Source organism: Macaca thibetana, chromosome 6 (genome assembly GCF_024542745.1).
Source record: "Macaca thibetana thibetana isolate TM-01 chromosome 6, ASM2454274v1, whole genome shotgun sequence".
Classification (NCBI taxonomy): domain Eukaryota; kingdom Metazoa; phylum Chordata; class Mammalia; order Primates; family Cercopithecidae; genus Macaca; species Macaca thibetana.
In genome coordinates this window covers 136,630,409-136,648,663 of record NC_065583.1, presented here as the reverse complement: position 1 = coordinate 136,648,663, position 18,255 = coordinate 136,630,409, and the positions used below count along the sequence as shown (strand labels likewise).

At 37.3% G+C, this 18,255-nt stretch overlaps 1 protein-coding gene across 7 annotated transcripts in view; it reads right to left on the bottom strand.

Moving 5' to 3' along the window:
- The window catches only part of SPEF2 (sperm flagellar 2), a 189,541-nt gene that overhangs the window by 134,029 nt on the left and 37,257 nt on the right, over positions 1-18,255 (bottom strand). For all 7 annotated transcript variants that reach the window (XR_007726853.1, XR_007726854.1, XR_007726855.1 and 4 more), the window contains 3 exons: positions 14,277-14,465; positions 6,156-6,343; positions 1,882-2,050 (listed from right to left, as the gene is read on the bottom strand). Coding sequence is in view for 4 of the 7 variants with exons in the window: in XM_050795775.1 (XP_050651732.1) it covers positions 1,882-2,050; positions 6,156-6,343; positions 14,277-14,465 (546 nt within the window). In the remaining 3 variants the exon portion in view is untranslated. The remainder of the gene's footprint in view (positions 1-1,881; positions 2,051-6,155; positions 6,344-14,276; positions 14,466-18,255) is intronic.

Genomic DNA, 18,255 nt, shown 5'->3' with positions numbered 1-18,255 from the left:
TCTGCATCTTGTGATAGACTATTTAAGCCAGATAATATATTTTACAAGTTGAAACATTTATTTTTTACTTGTATGTAGGAACATTTAGGACAAGTTCTTGAAGAGACCAAAGGTCTAAAAATAAAGAATGATAGTATAATAGTTTACAGTACATCCTAAAACCTGTATATGGCATATTTTCCATTATGGTGTCAAAGAGAGCTTGTGAAAACATATTATAAATCCTAAGGTAATTTTCATTTCCAGAAAAACAGCAAAGTCAATACACAAAATAAAGTGCATTGCTAGATGATCACAAACTCCTAACAAAAGTTTACAATTTCCTGCAAAAGAAATGCATCATCTGCTTCAGGATGTGGGCAAGACAAGCATGTTCCTGTGGTAACCATTTCTCATACAAGGAAAATAGCTAGAGAGACAAAAATCTTTGCTAAGCTGCAGCCTACTAGGTCTCCTGATTTGTAAGAGCAACAAGAATAGAGATTGAGCTGTTTAAGAAGTAATTTAGAAATCAACATTCGATGAATGAGTAAAGTCTGTCAAATAAAATGACTTCTAATTTACAATGGAAAGAAATATCTTAACACAGTTTGATACTGTCAAAGCATTTTATTATATGGCATTATACTTTAGGTGGATGTAATAGGTCTAGTATATTTTACAACCATACAAAACAAACATCCACATTTATCTTTTAAGGTTCTAGTCAATCCTTAATAATTATTCTCTTAGTGCTACAAATATAGATTCATTTAATTAAAATATAGTGTACATTTAATTTCTCATAATTTCATATTATTTCCTTATCTTTTAACCACAAGGTAATCTTCTTGTAATATTTACTTATTAGTGTTATTTTGCACTTTTCTTTGCTCATTGTACTTTATTCATTTTATTCACTCTTTGTTCCATAAACCTTTGTTGAGTATTTACTATTAGTGAATAATTAGGTCAAATCATCTTTCCATAGATTTTTTTCATGTTGCACTTACTGAACTTCTGGGACTCATTTTGTAATTTTTCTAATAAAAAGCCTCACTCCTCATTCCATTGATGTTGATCCACTCAAAACTTCTATCCAAAAGCTATGATTGTTACACCTTTACTTCTAAGGGTGAGATGGAGTGGGATGGGGAGAGTAGGATGGTGAGGAAAGAAATGGATATGTATTATATGCATCCAACATGAAGTGCACTCAGCTGTGTTTAACTCATGTTATTTTAAATGAAGTAGGTATAGTAGTATTCCCTTTCCATAAATTGAAAAATGGAAATCTATTAGCCCTTAAGGAACTGGTCACCTAAGATTGCACAGTTAGTAGCTGGCAATTTCAATAATGTAGCTCTAGTCTGTCTAATCTCAAAGGCTTTACAACAGTTCTTCTAAAAATCACAGTTGGCACCTGATACTTTTTATTTCAATCTTTGAAGAAAAGATTGTTTGAATCTATGCTATTCATAAAACCCAGACCTCCTCCTCTTTCATTTTGCCCGTAAAAAAATCTATTATTTAGATCGATTACAAAAGAAATACATTTTAACAATGGTTTTTGAAGCCAAAGCAGACAGCTCATAGAAAGAAAAATGCTAATAAATAAACTAAAGCATTTTAAAAATTCTGAAATCTGTCTACTTAGACAATTACTATGCTTGATGTTTTTTCAGACCACTCCCCTAAGATTACTAGAAACAATAGATAATAGCTTATGTATAGTTTAAGCAGCTAAAAAGTAGCACAAATATACAAATTAAAAGAAGGGAAAATGCAAACAAAACATGCCTATTTTTATTAGTAGAAATGAAATAAGGAATATCACAAAATTAATGTTAAAGAAAAAGGATTTATTATGTAGCATTCTAATTATTTCATAACAGTAGGTACCTTATATTCTTCATAATCATTGGTATCTAGCAAGTCCCTTTTCTCCAGTTCTATAAGTTGTTGTCTTGAGGGGTTAGCAGGTAGTGTCTTAACAGAGGCTTGTTCATATATGGGTTTTGCATTAAAAAATAGTTCCTTCCAATCATGCATCAACTTATATGGAATCAGGCTATTGCACAAAGAAAAGGTAGAGATGAATCAATGGTTAGTCAAATATAGATTTTAAACATTGGTATTTGTATTATATTTATGTAAATTAGCTCACTTTCATCAGACAAACAGAATTACTGAAAAATGATCTTAAAGGTTACCATGTGTGCAATGACAGTAAGACTAATATATATTAGATTTTTCTGTTACAAATTATTTACAAAATGTAAACCTAATGTTCTCTTAAAGGGGCCTTGAAAAGCACTCAGTTTGTTCATTTTGCACAGGAGGACACTGATACCAGAGTATTTAAATAATTTCCTAAGGTTGCATAGTAAGCTGACATCAGAGCTGAGAATTAAGGAACCTAAGTGTTCTGACTGTGCTCACTATTTTTAGATATATTGTTCTGCTATGAAACAGTCAATAAAAAAGTTTAAAGAACCAGTGGCATAAAGTAACAATCATTCTTCAAACCCACTAAGTTCCAAACATTTTACTAGCCACTAGAAATATAATCGCAAGTGGAATACCTGGCTTTAAATAGCAGACTCTGGGAAAGAAGGGCAAAAAATAGTTGCATAAATACATGAAAGTTCTGAATAAGAATTATACAATGGGAAAGTATAACAGTATGACTCAACTTAACTTGTTGGTTCCAGGAAGGTCTCTTTAAAGAAATCACTGCCAAGCTGAGGCCTAAAGAATGCTTAGGAGGCAGCAAGGACAGAGTGATGGGAAAATTGTTTCAAGACAAGATGTGCGAAATGTCCTGATGTGATCATAAACAGTTGGACTAGAACTTGAAATTACAACTTAAAAAGTAGTATTTCATTCTGATTCATGCTACAACATGAATGGACCTTGAAGACATTATGCTACGCGAAATAAACCAGACACAAAAAGGATGAATATTATATTATTCCACTTATATAAGGTACCTAGAAGAAACAAATTCAGAGACATCAAGTTGGATAGAGATTATCAGCGGCTGGGGATTGGAGGGGATGAGGAGCTATTATTTAATGCGTACAGACCTAACAACTTTTCCTGTTTAAAAGGCTGTGTGTTCAGGGCTCTTGAACTCCTGACAAACCTCATATTCAGGTACTTCCTCCGTTTTGCTTTCTCCACCACTTGTTAGGGCTTTAAAAAGCCCCCAAATTACCTATTTCCTCCTAAAAACCTTTTAACATTCTCTTTCAGTATGACTTACTATGACATCTGTAGACATTCTATGGCTTCATGATTGCAACCCACTAAAGTAGTCCATGTATTTTGAAAAAAAAAAACTGTAGAAGGAAAAAACCTTAGCTATCTGACCTTTACCGTAAAATTCTTTTCACATTTAAGGATATGAGGATAGAAACAGATAAAATGGCAAAAGTAGGAACATTTTTAAAATAGCTTCTCTAGTCATACAGAATATTGGTGTCCATGTTCTTGCCAAACTTCTCCTTTTCCTCAAGATTCTGACCTTGCCATTCCCCACCTGATCCACTGAGGCTCCCGAATAAGAAAATCACCTGCTATGGCTTCTGGGGCCCTGAATACCTTCCTTGTTAGCTGACATTATTAAGATTCCATGCATACTTTTGGGCTAGCAATTCAGTTTTCTTAGAGGATTCAAATTCCGTCAGCTCACTTCAGATCAACCTGTTCTGGTGAAGCAATTATTAATTCAAAATAAAACAGTGAGGAAAAAAATGCTATTATATATATTTAAAAAAATAAAAAATAAAGGGCTGCTTTAGAAGCAGTATTATACTTTCCATTTCAGAATGAGATCTGTTGACTTTATATAAGTTAGTCTGGAAATTCCAGCTATGTGGTCTGCTTTTTTTTTTTTTTTTTGAAACGGAGTCTCACTCTGTCACCCAGCCTGGAGTGCAGTGGCGTGATCTCTGCTCACCGCAACCTCCTTCCCCGTGTTCAAGCGATTCTCCTGCCTCAGCCCCTCGAGTGGCTGGGATTACAGGCACCTGCCACCGCACCTGGCTAATTTTTGTATTTTTAGTAGAGATGGGGTTTCACTATCTTGACCAGGCTGGTCTTGAACACCTGACTTCGTGATCCACCCGCCTCAGCCTCCCAAAGTGCTGGGATTACCAGCGTGAGTCTGCTTTAGCTTATGTGAAAGGAAAATATCTTGGGCCCTTTCGAGCTGGGAACCACTCGGGCAAATCTGCCTCCCATTCTATTTAAGTCATCCCTTTGCTCACAGAGACAGATGCAAATTCTGATTGCCTTCTTTGGAAAGACCTACCAGAAACTCAAAAGAATGCAGTCTTCAGTCTCTCACCTATATGTGACCTGGAAGCCCCCAGTGGGTGGGCCTTGCTTTGAGCTGTCTCCATCTTTCTAGATGGAACTAATGTACTTACTTCTTGCATATTGATTGATGTCTCATGTCTCCCTAAAATGTATAAAACCAAGCTGTGGCCTGACCACCTTGAGCACATGTCGTCAGGACTTCCTGAGGCTGTGTCACAGGTACGTCCTCAACCTTGGTAAAATAAACTTTCTAAGTAACTGAGACCTGTCTCAAGTTTTCAGGGTTCACACCTAGTAGTCTCTATGAATCATTTATCCCACTTTCATGTTATTCTGTTGCTATTTAGATATACTTTGATTTTTAAAATTAATCTTTCTATTTTGAGGTAATTATACATTCACATTAGGTGTAAGAAATAATATGGAGATCCATATACCCTTTACCCAGTGTCTCCTGATTGTAATATTTTGCAAAACCACAGTACAGTATCACAACCAGGATATTAACATTGATACAGTCAAGATACAGAACGTTCTATCACCACAAAACCCATCATGTTGCCCTTTCAGAGCTACACTCACTTCCCTCTCACCTCCAACCCAGTCTTAGCCCCTGGCAATCACTAATCTGTTCTGTTTCTATAACTTTGGTTATTTCAAGAATGTTTTGTAAATGAAATCATAGCGCAAGTAACATTTTGAGATTAGCTTTTTTCCACTCAGCATAAGTATCTGGAGGTTCATCCAGATTGTGGCATGCATTAATAGTGTATTATTTTATATTTCTCAGCAATATTCCATGATATGGATGTATCACACTTTATTACCTATTGAGAGACATCTGAATTGTTATCAGTTTTAAGTTACTAGAAATAAAGGTGATATAAACATTTCTATACAGATTTTAGTGTGAATTTAAGTCTTAATTTCTCTAGGATAAACGCCCAGAAGTGTAATCGCTAGGTTGTATGGGAGTTGCATATTCAGCTTTTTAAGAAATTGCCAAATTGTTTTCCAGAGGGGCTGTACCATATCATATTCTCAGCAGCAATGAATTGGTGGTTTTCTCCAGAGCCTTGTCAGTATTTGGTGTTCTCATTTTTTTTTTTAAATTTTAGCCATTGTTATAGGAATGTAATGACAAATCATTGTGATTTCAATTTGAATTTCTCTAATGACTAACGAGGATGAAGTTTTTTACGTGTGTATTTGTCATCTGAATATCCTCTTCAGTGAAATGTCTTTTCATATCTTTTGCCTATTTTTGAACTGGCTTATTTTTTATTGTTGAGTTTTGAGAATACTTTATATATTCTAGATACTAGTCTTTTGTTGGATAGGCAGTTTGAAATATCTTCTCCTATTCTATACATCCTTTCAGCTTTTTCAAAGCAAAAAGTTTTAATTTTGAAGAAGTTCAACTTATAAAGTTTTGTCTTTTGCAGAGCAAAACGTTTTAATTTTAATGAAGTCCAATTTGTCAAGTTTTCCTCTTATGGATCATGCTTTTGGTGTCAAGTCTAAGAACTTGTTGCCTAGTCATAGAGCCCAAAGATTTTCTCCCATTTTTTCCTCAAAGTTTTATAGTGCTATATTTTACATTTAAGTACATGATCCACTTTGAGTTAATTTTCATAAAAGGTATGGTAAAAGGCATGTAGGCATCTTAAATGAAAGTAGTCAGTGAGTAAGTCAAGCCAGTAATCAAGGTCTCCTGGATCCCACCTTTTAGTCTTTTCATGAATCATTTGTATCTCTCTTTACTTATCAGCTTAGTATCTACTTTACAATCTTATCCTTCCTCATTCTCTATCGTGTCTTTACTATGTTATTTAAAAAACAATACTTACTTATTTGTCAACGTTCGATAGTCTGCCACTTTAGTGGACAAATCAACTATTTGGTCCAAAATTTCTGCACATATTGAATAATGCTTTTTATAACGAGCTTGAGCTCTTTCCACAGCAATCTGATCATGAAATCTCTTTTCTTTAAGGAACTGTTCTTCAAAATCAATCTTGGCTTGTTTTGCCAAAGCCTAAAAAGGCAAAAACATATTTTTAAGTCACTATAACTGAATCAAATAAAAATAATGTCATCATTTCAATAGCCAAAACGTTTTTCAGTAGAATGAAACCTCTTCTCACACCAGGAAAAAAATTAATTATGAATGAACACTTTTTGCTTAATACATTAGTACTGAGTATGATGGCAAAGACAATATTGGAAAAATCCCACTCTCAGCTTATCTTATCAACAAAGCATAATACAGTGAGAAGTGATCTAACTGGGGAAAGCCTAATTTGGATTAATGAGGAATTGGATCTTAAGCCTTCAAAAAGAAGTCCTGAGTTCACCGGTTGCAAATAGGGATCAGAGAGAAACAGGCAAGTCCGTGCCAGATCCTAAGCATAGCTGACCCCTCACTCCTACCTCCAGAGTGTCAGTTTGGACACATCTGCTATAGTCATTGCCCTTTGTCTTTCAATGGGAGAGTTCTATAATACTGATTTATACTTAGAAAATATTTTAGAAAGTCCCTGATTATACTGGCTTGAGAATATAAAGTATTTGCCAACATGTGTTAAATGTGTTAATTACAAAACCTCTATGGTTACAGCCTTAATAAGCTGATGGCATTCATTTGTAGGAACATCTATGTATGTAGAAAGCAATGAAACACTTAGCTTGTTATCACCCTCTCCTTAGTGCACTATTATTTTGTTCAGGGAATCTTTTCTTCACACAAGGTACAAAGGTTGAACTCAGTCCAGCCAAGCTGAGGATAACATAATACTTAATTAGTGGGATTCAGATGACCCAATATTGCTTTTCAGATAGCTATGCCAGCTTCTTGAGAAATTTAGTTACATGCTAGCCTGCTGTAGGAAAAAGACTTGCCTCCTGTAACAACCCAGTGAGTATCAGACAGAAGTAAACTTGGGCTTTGGAGGAGCTATGGTCGAGTTCAAGCCCTAGATTTTATATAGAATTCAAGCACTAGCTGTGAGATCTTGGGCAAGTCATTAGTCTCCTTATGTCTCCATTTCCTCAAAGTCAGGATATTAAGAGTACTTAGCATACCCAGAAAAATTACCAAACCATCTCATCAAAACAAGTATTTCCTATTATAATACTATTCATAAATGACTAGATGTGTGACAATGGATTGCTGTGTAAGGTCCACCATTTGTTTTGCTATTGCTATTTTATTTTGTGTGCTTATTTCATTTTTGTTGGGAAAGGGGTTAAGCTGGATGATCACTAAGGTCAATTCTGTACATTTGACAGATTCAGGAATTACACCAGAGTTTGTTATTCTTGTATTATTCTGTATACCCTGTTTTCATGGAGAAAGAGTACAATTTAAGTACAAAGCTTTATGACATGATTCATGAAGTGAAGAATTCAGAGGAAAAATGAATCTAAGAGAGCAGAAATATCCGATGAGAATTTATGGAGAGAGTGACACAAAAATGGATCATGAGGTTGGTTTACTACAGAGTTCTCTGAAACACATGGAAATATTTAGGATGTGAGGAATAAAAACCTTTAAGGGAATGGTAGAATGTTCCTACCAGTAATAGTGTAGCTTTCAACCCTGGTTGCTGCCATTGCCTGTCTCCCCATATCCCTCTCTTCCTCCCTTCCCCGCTCCCTCCCTCCCTTCCTCTATTCCTCTCCCTCCCTTCCTCCAGCTTAGTCTTCCTTCTCCTTTTCTATATCTACCATCAATCCTCTGCCAAAGCCACCACAACTTCCTGTCTCATTACAGCTAAGTGGGTTGCAGCCATAAAAAAAGGAGGAAAAGGAAAAAGGAAGTCTGTGGGAGGTAGTAAATCTCAGTGGTTATGAGCTTGGACTCTAAAATCTGATCAAGCTGGCCTTGCTCCCTGCTACACCGCTGAGAAGCTGTGTGACTTTAAGCCTTCTAGTCTTCAATTTCCTGATGTGTAAAATGTAAATAAGGATGGTATCCATTTATGGTCATTGCAAGAATTATTTTATACATGCTTGTAACAAACATAGTACAATGCTTGACTCAAAGTAAAGCTCAAAAAAATTAAGTATTATTGTAATTATTAATAATAATAGTAGTTAGCACAGAAATTTGAAATCAGGAACTGTCTTAATACAGAATACTTTTGCAGTTGCCTCAAAGGAAGAGATTAGCAGATTTAATCTAAAAACAAAACAAAAACCCTCAAAAAATTGAGAGTGAAAGAAAAACACAAAGTTCTTCTCCCTCGTTTTCTTTCTCTCTCTCCTCCTGCCTTCCTCTTTCTCTCTCTCTCTTTCTCTCTTTCTCTCTCTCTCTCTCCCTCTCTCTCTTTCTTTCCTATCTTTTCCCCCAAGATGGAGTCTTGCTCTGTCATCCAGACCTAGAGTGCAACGGGGCGATCTCAGCTCACTGCAACCTCCGCCTCCTATGTTCAAGTAATTCTCCTGCCTCAGCCTCCCAAGTAGCTGGGATTACAGGTGTACGCCACCATCCCTGGCTAATTTTTGCATTTTTAGTAGAGATGGGGTTTCAACATGTTGGCCAGGCTGGTCTCGAAGTCTTGACCTCATGATCCACCTGCCTCGGCCTCCCAAAGTCGTGGGATTACAGATGTGAGCCATCATGCACAGCCCTTACTTCCTTCTTTCCTTCCTTCCTTTCTTCCTTCCTTCCTTCCTTCCTTCCTTCCTTCCTTCCTTCCTTCCTTCCTTCTTTCCTCTCTGTTCCTTCCTTTCTCCCTTTCTTTCTTTCTTTTCCTTTCTTTCTTTCTTTTTCTTCCTTCCCCTTCCTTCCTCCCTCCCTCCCTCCCTTCCTTCCTTCCCTCTCTCCCTCCCTCCCTCTTTCTTTCTTTCTTTCTTTCTTTCTTTCTTTCTTTCTTTCTTTCTTTCTTTCTTTCTTTCTTTCTTTCTTTCTTTCCTTCCTTCCTTCCTTCCTTCCTTCCTTCCTTCCTTCCTTCCTTTCTCTTCCTTCCTTTCCTTTCCTTTATTTTCCTTCCTTCCTTCCTTCTTTTTTTTTCTTTCTTTATTTCATGAGCAAGAGCAAATGTGGTCCTGCCCTCATGGACTTTACATGCCAGTGGGATAGGCAAACAGTCAAAGAGTCACACAAATACATGTATAAGTACACACTATGACAAGTGTCATTAGGGCAAGACCACGGAGTATGAGGCTGTATAACAGGGGCCTGACCTAGACAAGAAGGGGCATATGCATGGAGCTTTGAAAACAAGTATTAATTGGGTGAAGGCACTTGGAAAGAGGGGCAAAGTAGAGGAAATGACTTGTTCAAGGATCTCAGAGCAAACCAATGCTGCCAGAGCCCAGGCAATGAAGGGGGGCAATGAAGCCTCAGAGGGGATTATATGGGAGACCAACAAAGGCTGGAGCAGCTTCCCCAAAGTTTCCTGTGCCACTGAGGGGACATGTGGGCTGCAGTAGCTGAGGTCTCAATAGGACTGGGCTTGCATCTGATGACCGTAGTGTTTCCAAGATGGCTTGGCCCTTATAACTTGGGGAATTGTACATTGTCTGTGTGCAGAGTTGGGGTGAAAGAGTACAACTTAGGGTTGACTTAAGGAACATATATAATGTTATATTCTTACACTCTCCAGTTTTTGGTCACCAATTCATAACCACTAAAAATGGATGAAGGAAACCACTGCAGTAGTAGTACTGCAGTAGAAACCAGGGATGGTAGTGTAGACATAGAGGAAAATGGCCACAATGAAGAGAAATTTAATGCATGAAAATGATAGCACTTAGTGGATGTTTTGGGTATGGAAGAATAAGGGTGAAGCAATTTTAACGTGGACCGTGAGGTTTCAGGATTGTACAATTAGATAAATAATGATGCCATTTGTTGAGCTATGGAACACTGAAATAGACTAGTTGCATAGGAAAGGTTATACATTTGGCTTGGAACATGTTGAATTTGAAGTGTCTCTGAGACATACGACCACAGATGTCAAGGAATACTAAAACTATGGCCCTTCATCTCAGAGGACAGAGGCATAACTGTATGGGTCATCTGTCTGTTGCAGTAAATACACCACCATGGTTGTGGATGCAGCTGTCTGAGAAGTAACATAGAAAAGAAAATAAGGCAGCCTAAGATGAAGCTTTGAGGAATCTGTCAATAAATGTTTTGATACAAAAGAACAATGAGCCTGTAAAGACAATGACCCTGCTCCTGAGAAGGAGCAGCCAAAGAAGTAGAAACAAAATCAGTATTTTCCACAGCAATACTTAATAGAAAGTAGCCATGGAATAGCAAATCAATACTATTAAAATAAGTAACACAAATATTATTAATAGTCTGTGAGCATAGTTAAGAAACCTTAAAGACCTTAATAGATTTAAAAGTAATTTTAGAATGTTCCAACTCCTCCCACTCTCAAATAATAATAAAAATGACAAGAACAATAAAATCTAAGGACAAAGCTGGAAGCATCACGCTACCTGATTTCAAACTACACTACACTATACAGGGTTACAGTAATCAAAACACAAAAACAGACACATAGACCAATGGAACAGAATAGAGAACCCAGAAATAAGACTACACACCTCCAGTTATCAGATCTTCAACAAACCTTACAAATACAAGCAATGGTGAAAGGATTTCCCATTTGATAGATGGTGCTGGGAAAACTGGTTAGCCCTATGCAGAAGATAGAAACTGGACCCCTTCCTTACACCATATACGATAATTAACTCAAGATGGATTAAAGACTTAAATGTAAAACCCAAAGCCATAAAAACCTGGAAGACAACCTAAGTAATACCATTCAGGACATAAGCACGGGCAAATATTTCATGATGAATATGTCAAAAGCAATTGCAACAAAAGCAAAAATTGACCTAATTAAGCTAAAGAGCTTCTACACAGCAAAAGAAACTGTTAACAGAGTATACTGACAACCTACAGAATGGGAGAAAACTTTTACAAACTATGCATCTGACAAAGGTCTAATATCCAATATCTATAAGGAACTTAGACAAATTTACAAGAGAAAAACAAACAACCCCATTAAAAACTGGGCAAATGACATGAACGGACACTTTGCAAAAGAATACATACAAGCAGCTAACAAACACATGAAAAAAAAGCTTAACATCACTGACCATTAGATACATGCAAATCAAAACCATAATGAGTTACCATCTCATACCAGTCAGAATGACTATTATCAAAAAGTCAAAAAACAACAGACGCTGGTGAGGTTGTAGAGAAAAAGGAACAAGTTTACACTGTAAGTGGAAGAGTAAAATAGTTCAACCATTGTGAAGGACAGTGTGGCAATTCCTCAAAGATCTAGAGGCAGAAATATCATTCAACCCAGCACTCCCATTACTGGGTATATACCCAAAGGAATACAAATCATTCTATTTTAAAGACACATGAATGCCTACATTCATTGCAACACTATTCACAATAGTAAAGACATGGAATCAACCTAAATGCCCATCAATGATAGACTGGATAAAGAAAATGTGGTATATATACACCATGGAATACTATGCAGCCATAAAAAGGAATGAGATCATGTCTTTTGCAGGGACATGGATTGAGCTGGAGGCTATTAACCTCAGCAAACTAATGCAGGAATAGAAAAGCAAATACTGCATGTTCTCACTTATAAGTGGAAGCTAAATGATGAGAACACATGGATACACAGAGGGGAACAACAACACTGGGACCTTTCAGAGGGTGGTGGGTGGGAGGAAAGAGAGTATCAGGCAAAATAACTAATGGACACTAGTCTTAATATCTGGGTGATGAAATAATCTGTACAACAAATCCCCATGACTCACATTTACCTATGTAACAAACCTGCACTTATACCCCTGAACTTAAAATAAACGTTAAGCAAGTATATATATATGTATATATACGTATATATACATATATACACGTGTGTGTGTGTGTGTGTATATATATAAAACCCTCCTTTATTCACATAAAAAAAGTAGTAGAATGATAATGTTGTAGGGAATAAAATGGATTTTGTTTAGTTAGTGAATGATACTGGAAAGATGAGGTGACTGTTAATTTGGCAAACTGAATTAAACATATATTGATTTATTTATTCAGCTCCTACTTATGCACCAGCCACTGTTGGTGGAGAGTTGATAAACTCAACATGTATGGATGAAAGTCATAAAATCCAACCATCTCTAAGGGAGAGATGCCAAGGAACTAGATAGCTTCGCTGTTGGAAAAAAAAATCATGTGAGAGGAAGAAATATAATTTTTTCAGGTACTTCAGAAACTCACAATTTAGGTCTCTGAGGCTTTAGCAGGCCCAACTGCTCCAGTCCTCTGAAGTTAGTTCAACCCCAGTTTAAGAAAGAATAGATGATTCTTATCACCATGAGACCAGTCCAGCTAAACATACTTTGCTATTTAGCTGAGCTTGTGAAATAAACATATTTTTCAAATAGGCACTTAGAAAGATAAACACATCATTTCTAATGTAAGTAAATGCCACTCAATCTAGTCAAGTCTATTTTCGTCAAAGAAGAGAGATGAAACAATCATCCAGATAACTCAGCTCTTGAAGACAAAGAAGACATTGAGGTCAGCATTCATTCAGCTCAAATTCATGGGGTATGGCTCCCTCTCCCTATTCCATACCCACCATTTAGGCTATGCCTGTTCCACAAAGGCAAAAGCAACACTCTCCTCTCTGCAAAATATGCTACTTTCCAACTGATATTTCTAAAAATTGCACAATTTTGGCAAAAGTTACATTGCACTTACATGGGGTATCACAGTGGAAGCTATGAAGCTAGTAAATAAAACACTGCCCTCCCGTTTTCTTTAAGGTTTCTCTTTTGCCCAGTCTGGTTTTGTGAATATTTTATGACAGTAAAGACAGGCTATCTAAAACGCCACTCACATGAGTTCTCTTCAATCAAATGTGGACTAAAGGATTAAATAAATCTGAAACATCCCCAATAGGAAGTAGACAAGAAGTAATCCGTATACTCCATTAATAAAATCAATCTATTTTTGTTACTAGAACCTACATATACATAAAGTTTGGGACAAAAATAATCTATTAAATAATTAAAAGATAGGATATTTTGATTTTCAGAGTTGTAAAAAGGCCAAGACACAATGATACCACAGTAGCAAAAAGCACAGCTAGCAGCCCAGATCTGAGTTTCTGTATACAATTCTCAACTACAGTGCACCAGAGTACCCTAGATAAAGCACTTATGCTCATTCTGAGGAAGGAATAGCACAATATGGGCCTGAGGAATCTCTTTTTTCTTTTCCAGAAGGCAAGGAATTTTTGAATAAAGACTAATGATGTCCAGTTGAAAGGAAGCAGTTTAAAAGTTCTCTCACTGCCCGAGGATATTCACCTAGAATAACCAATACCAATGCCTACTCTAGTAAACTTAGGGAATTTTTAAAGAAAAAAAATAAAGTATCTAAAAAAAAAAAAGTAATGACTCAAGGAATTGAAAGTTAGATTATCACCATTCTTTTTGGCAGCATACTTTATACTTGAAAAAAATAGACTGACATATTTAAGATATTCAAGGAAACAAAGTGTGAACTAACCATTTTATATACAGTCAACTTACAGTCAAGTTACCAATATATAAGAACTCAGGGAATATGGTTTCCATGAGCCCTTCCTGAGAAATCCTGAGAAAGAGTTTCAAACAATCAAAATGACTAGAGAGACACGGACATTAGGGTTGGTGGTGAGCATTAAGTACTTAGCTACTTGTAGAATCAAGGCTAAAAGAAGACAGTATAGTTCTACGTAGTGGCTATATGCCCTATTGATGGAGTTACATAAAAATAAAAATTGGCAGATAATAGGCTAATCATATAAAAAAAATCAACTCTTATTAGATGATTGGCAACAAAATACAGCTTTGTTTACCACGACTTGGTAGAAAGGATCAAAAGTAACCTTAGAAAGATTTCTAAGGGAGATAGTATTTACCGCTTCTCGATCAAGAGCATCCTGGAAATCTTTAAGTCGTCTTTCCTCATGTTGTTTTTCTCTGAAAATTCTGTTTTGCCATAAAACTTCCTTTTCATGCCGAACGTGCATGAGCTGCACGGCAATCCTGCGCTCCTGCTGGGACTGCCGCATCAGCCGGTTAATCAGCTGTTCCTCCCGATAAGCCTCCTGAAAACACCAGGGGAGTTATTTGTTAAAGTGATGTCCAAATTTCCCACTGAGCTAGGAAGCCTATAATAAATAATATACAAAAGTATAATGTTCATCTAAATAATTTCTGTCATTTGATTTAATTTGAACATGGCCAAAAAAAATCAAGTTATGAAATGAGGATTTCCAACAAAAGTTGGTGTTTAGAAACATTATGGTTTTGCAACTCACAATTACTTTAAACAAATTGTGATTCAAAACATTATTCATTATTCATTCAAAACATTATTAAAAATAAATTAGGTGTTTTTTTTCAAAGTTTTAAAAACAAGCAAATAGCTAATGGATACCAGGCTTAATATCTGGGTGACAAAATAATCTGTACAACAAATCCCTATAACACGAGTTTACCTGTATAACAAACCTGCACATGTACCCCTGAATTTAAAATAAAAGTTAAAACAAAAGTGCTATGACTCTAAATTTCAAAGCGTGTTTTCAGAAGGTTGGGATTATGTTATACGCATTTTAACATAACTACTAGTTGTAAAACAAATGCAGGCATTGTCAGCTGAAGACTGCAGATTGGATTAGTTCCCACTGAGGACATTGCAATACCATCGGGAGGAAAAGCTATTAATACAAACTGACAGAATGGGAAGCCTGGAGAAGAGGCTGGGGAAAATGACCTACTGCTGATCTTAGAAAATCTGAGTGGTCATCATCTGAAAGAAAAGCTAGATGTATTCTTGGCAGTTTGAGGAGAATAGAAGGGTGACCAGTAAATGAACAGTGGAAAAAAAAACCATTAAACTGGGAATCAGAGGACCTGGTCATCATAATAGGCTGGGTGGCCTTGGGCAATTAACTCAGTTTCTTGGTTTATTTCTCGTCAGGTAAAATGATGGGTTTAGATAGAAGATGATATCCAAGGCCTCATCAAGTTCTCTCACTCTTTCGAAACAGAGACATCATGTGGAAAGGGGAGGTATCTATAGTACTCAATGGGGAAGACAGAAAGATATCTAGAGACTGGAGTAACTTACTCTAGTCTACAACCACTACCTAATATTCCAAAGATGCCCGAGCAGCTCTATAGAGGAATAGGGCACTGCAGGAAAGACCTGACAGCTAAGTATTCAAGGGTCTTCTAGTTAAGAAGTGAGGGAAGGGCCTGGAGTTCAAATGTCAGTTCCAAAGAAATGGCATAGAAAAGATTCTTAGAAGGCAGAGGTAACTGACTTGGGGCAAAACTTAATTGGCCAAGATACTAGCCAAATGACCACGGAACCAGGTGGGAGTCAAACTGTGTTCCCAGTTTGAATACACTTAAATGCCTATGAAGTACTTTAACTCAACAAGTCCAAAACTCAACTCACTAACTCAACTTCAGACCTGGTCCTCTCCCCATATTTCCCCATCTCGGTTGATGATCCTACAATAATCCACTCTGTGATCTAAGACATTAGGGTCATCCTAAGTTCATTCCACTCTCATCACTCCTAATACTCAATTGTTCAAAAAGTAGTCTAGCATACCTCCTAGGCATGTTTTTAAACCACCACCCCCCATTCCATTCCATACCCACTGACACCAGCGCTATCTTGAACAACATCAGCCCCCTCCCTACCAATCCTTTTCTTACCATCCCCACTCTCAAAATCTATCCCCTAAAAAGTCAAATTGATTTTTATAACTTTAAATCTCATCATTTAATTCACATAATTCCACGTATTTATGAATCAGTAGGCAAAATATCAACTTGAGCACAGGTCTCTGGTTCTCTCTTCACCAGCCAAACTGAAACAGGAATACCTAAATTCCAGGGAGAAACTGGAACAACTCAAAAGCTAGGGAAGATATTTTGAGGCATTTCTGATAGATTAAGTACAAATGGCACCAGAAGAAAACATTCAGGGCTGACGTGGGATTTATGTTATACTTGTGAAAAGCAGCAGGTAACTGAAGGAAGTAGAAGAATTCCTAGCCCCGACATACACCATTTTTCCTTTGGAGGAGAGGATAATGGATGGAAAAACCAGCCACTGTACACATAAGAATTTCCCATTCCACCACTGTGGGCCAGCATCTCTTGTGTCAGTTGCACAGGAGCCTGGGTTCACTACATTCCATAGGAAGGAGGTGGTAGGAATGGAGGGAATGCAGCATATGCATCAGGCCTGGTTCTAGGAATAGCAGCTTCCCCACACGCAGAAAAGAGGCAGCACAAGATGAGGTTCCTGTGATGGAAATATATAGAGCCCTGACTCTTTTTTAGGTCCCTTAGGTTGCTGGATTTCCAAACCGATAAATATACCTCCAAGTCTCGTTTTGAAAATTCAGCGTTAATAGCATCCTAGTGGAAAGTGAGGAAATCCAGAAAGAATTCATCTACTCCATTTTCCAGGCAAACACCAGGCCTAGATTACAAGCAGGAAAATAGTAAGAAAAAACCTTGCAGCCAACACACAAGTGCTTTGGAACATACATCAAAGTGTGTCCAAAATGTCATTGCTACATGATGACACTTGAAATGGGTAGTTATTTTTCATTTTATTTTATTTTTTCTGAGACGGAGTCTCGCTCTGTCACCCAGGCTGGAGTGCAGTGGCCGGATCTCGGCTCACTGCAAGCTCCGCCTCCCAGGTTTATGCCATTCTCCTGCCTCAGCCTCCCGAGTAGCTGGGACTACAAGCACCCGCCACCTCGCCCAGCTAGTTTTTTGTATTTTTTTTTTTTTAGTGGAGACGGGGTTTCACCGTGTTAGCCAGGATGGTCTCGATCTCCTGACTTCGTGATCCGCCCGTCTTGGCCTTGGTAGTTATTTTAAAATAAACTTTTCGATTATCTAGTTTTCATAATTTGAAATTCTTCCAATGAAAAGGAGATAATCAAACTGATTGAATAAAGATATAATTTGAAGAAATCTGAATATGAAGAAATAACTTTCTAGCACAAAGAGATGTCCAGAGCTATTTTTTTGAACTTTCACTAAGAAAGAGTGGAATCCATGAATAAATTTCACTTCTTCATATTTGTGTGAAGCCTTTATTTCCTTTCAGTGAACAAGCAGACCAGACGTGGGCAGGTGAATAAAAGCATCTTCAAATGGTCTTTGTAGACATGCAGATTTGTCCTATTTACATTCACAACTGAAATCGCCGTCCACCCCAAGTTTGTTCCTCTCACCATCTTCCATATCTCAGCAAATTACACGTCCAGCCATCCAGGTGCACAACCTAGAAATCCAGCTTTTCATCCCACTTCTTCACTTTCCCATGTCTAATGAATCATTAAGTCCTATTGATTTTACCTCCAAAATAGCTCTTAAAGCTACTTCTCTCAATCCCTATTGCCACTACACTACATTTAAACTGGGATAATCTCTTGCCTGAATTACAGCAACAACGGACTTGGATTGCCCTTCTGTAATCTATTCTCCAAACTAAAGCCAGAGTGATCTTTCGAAAGGCAAGTTGGACCTGGTCACTCTTATTCCACTTTGCATTCAAACAAGAAATCACAAAATCTCCTATTTCATTCTGTGTATCTTACAAGGCTCATCATAATTTGGCCTCTAGTGACTCCTGCCAGATGATATGACTTTCCGTTAGCTAAAAGCACTGAGCTTTCCATGTGGTATTCTCTTGTCTGGAAACACTCACCTTCCACCATTTCAGCCTCTCTTGGAAACTGCCTCTCACCCCAACCCCACCACGACCACCCCACCTTCAGTTAGCTAACTCCTGACTCTTTATCCATGCTTCTGCTATTGTCCTCCAGACACTGTATCCTGAAGCAAGCCAGG